The sequence below is a fragment of the Penaeus monodon genome, chromosome 21 (assembly GCF_015228065.2).
Source record: "Penaeus monodon isolate SGIC_2016 chromosome 21, NSTDA_Pmon_1, whole genome shotgun sequence".
NCBI classification, from domain to species: Eukaryota; Metazoa; Arthropoda; class Malacostraca; order Decapoda; family Penaeidae; genus Penaeus; species Penaeus monodon.
The window spans coordinates 20,789,250-20,789,757 of NC_051406.1; the positions used below are offsets into that span (position 1 = coordinate 20,789,250).

Genomic DNA, 508 nt, shown 5'->3' on the forward strand with positions numbered 1-508 from the left:
CACTTATTTCCCCGTCTCTCCTGCCCTCCGCCCTCCTCACCGGCTCTGTTAGCATAAAGATTCCCAAGCGCCATCGCCGCCAGCGTGAGCGTCGCCGAGCCCGCCACGACCTGCCACTTCTCCCGCCCCTCCGTCCAGCGCTCCAGCGCCGCCTCCACGCCTGCAACGGAGACATGCCTGGTTACTGGAAATGCAAATCTGATCGAAATCCTGCGGTATAGAGGGTCATCTGGAATTGCATGATCTTGTCGAGATTTTTCAGCATCTTCGGTCATTGGAAACCCAGATCTTAATGAGGTGTAACAACATCTGCAAATACAATGTTTTTAGTCAATAGAGGTTCAGGGTCTTGCAGAGACACCTGGATATATTGTCGATATGTCGCCTGGTACTTTTTACACATGGGGGAAGATTATAAGATAGTTTGTCTGAAAATGTTATGAACATATTTCAGAACTGTTCCGCCTTGTGTGAACCTATTTTATGTATTGATAATTTTTGGGACTAC

General features: G+C 48.4%; 1 protein-coding gene across 1 annotated transcript in view; it reads right to left on the reverse strand.

Moving 5' to 3' along the window:
• LOC119586604 (sphingosine-1-phosphate lyase 1-like) overlaps positions 1–508 on the reverse strand; it is a 24,010-nt gene that overhangs the window by 19,434 nt on the left and 4,068 nt on the right. Inside the window, exon 2 of the mRNA XM_037935354.1 lies at positions 41–160. Within this exon, the coding sequence (XP_037791282.1) occupies positions 41–160 (120 nt within the window). The remainder of the gene's footprint in view (positions 1–40; positions 161–508) is intronic.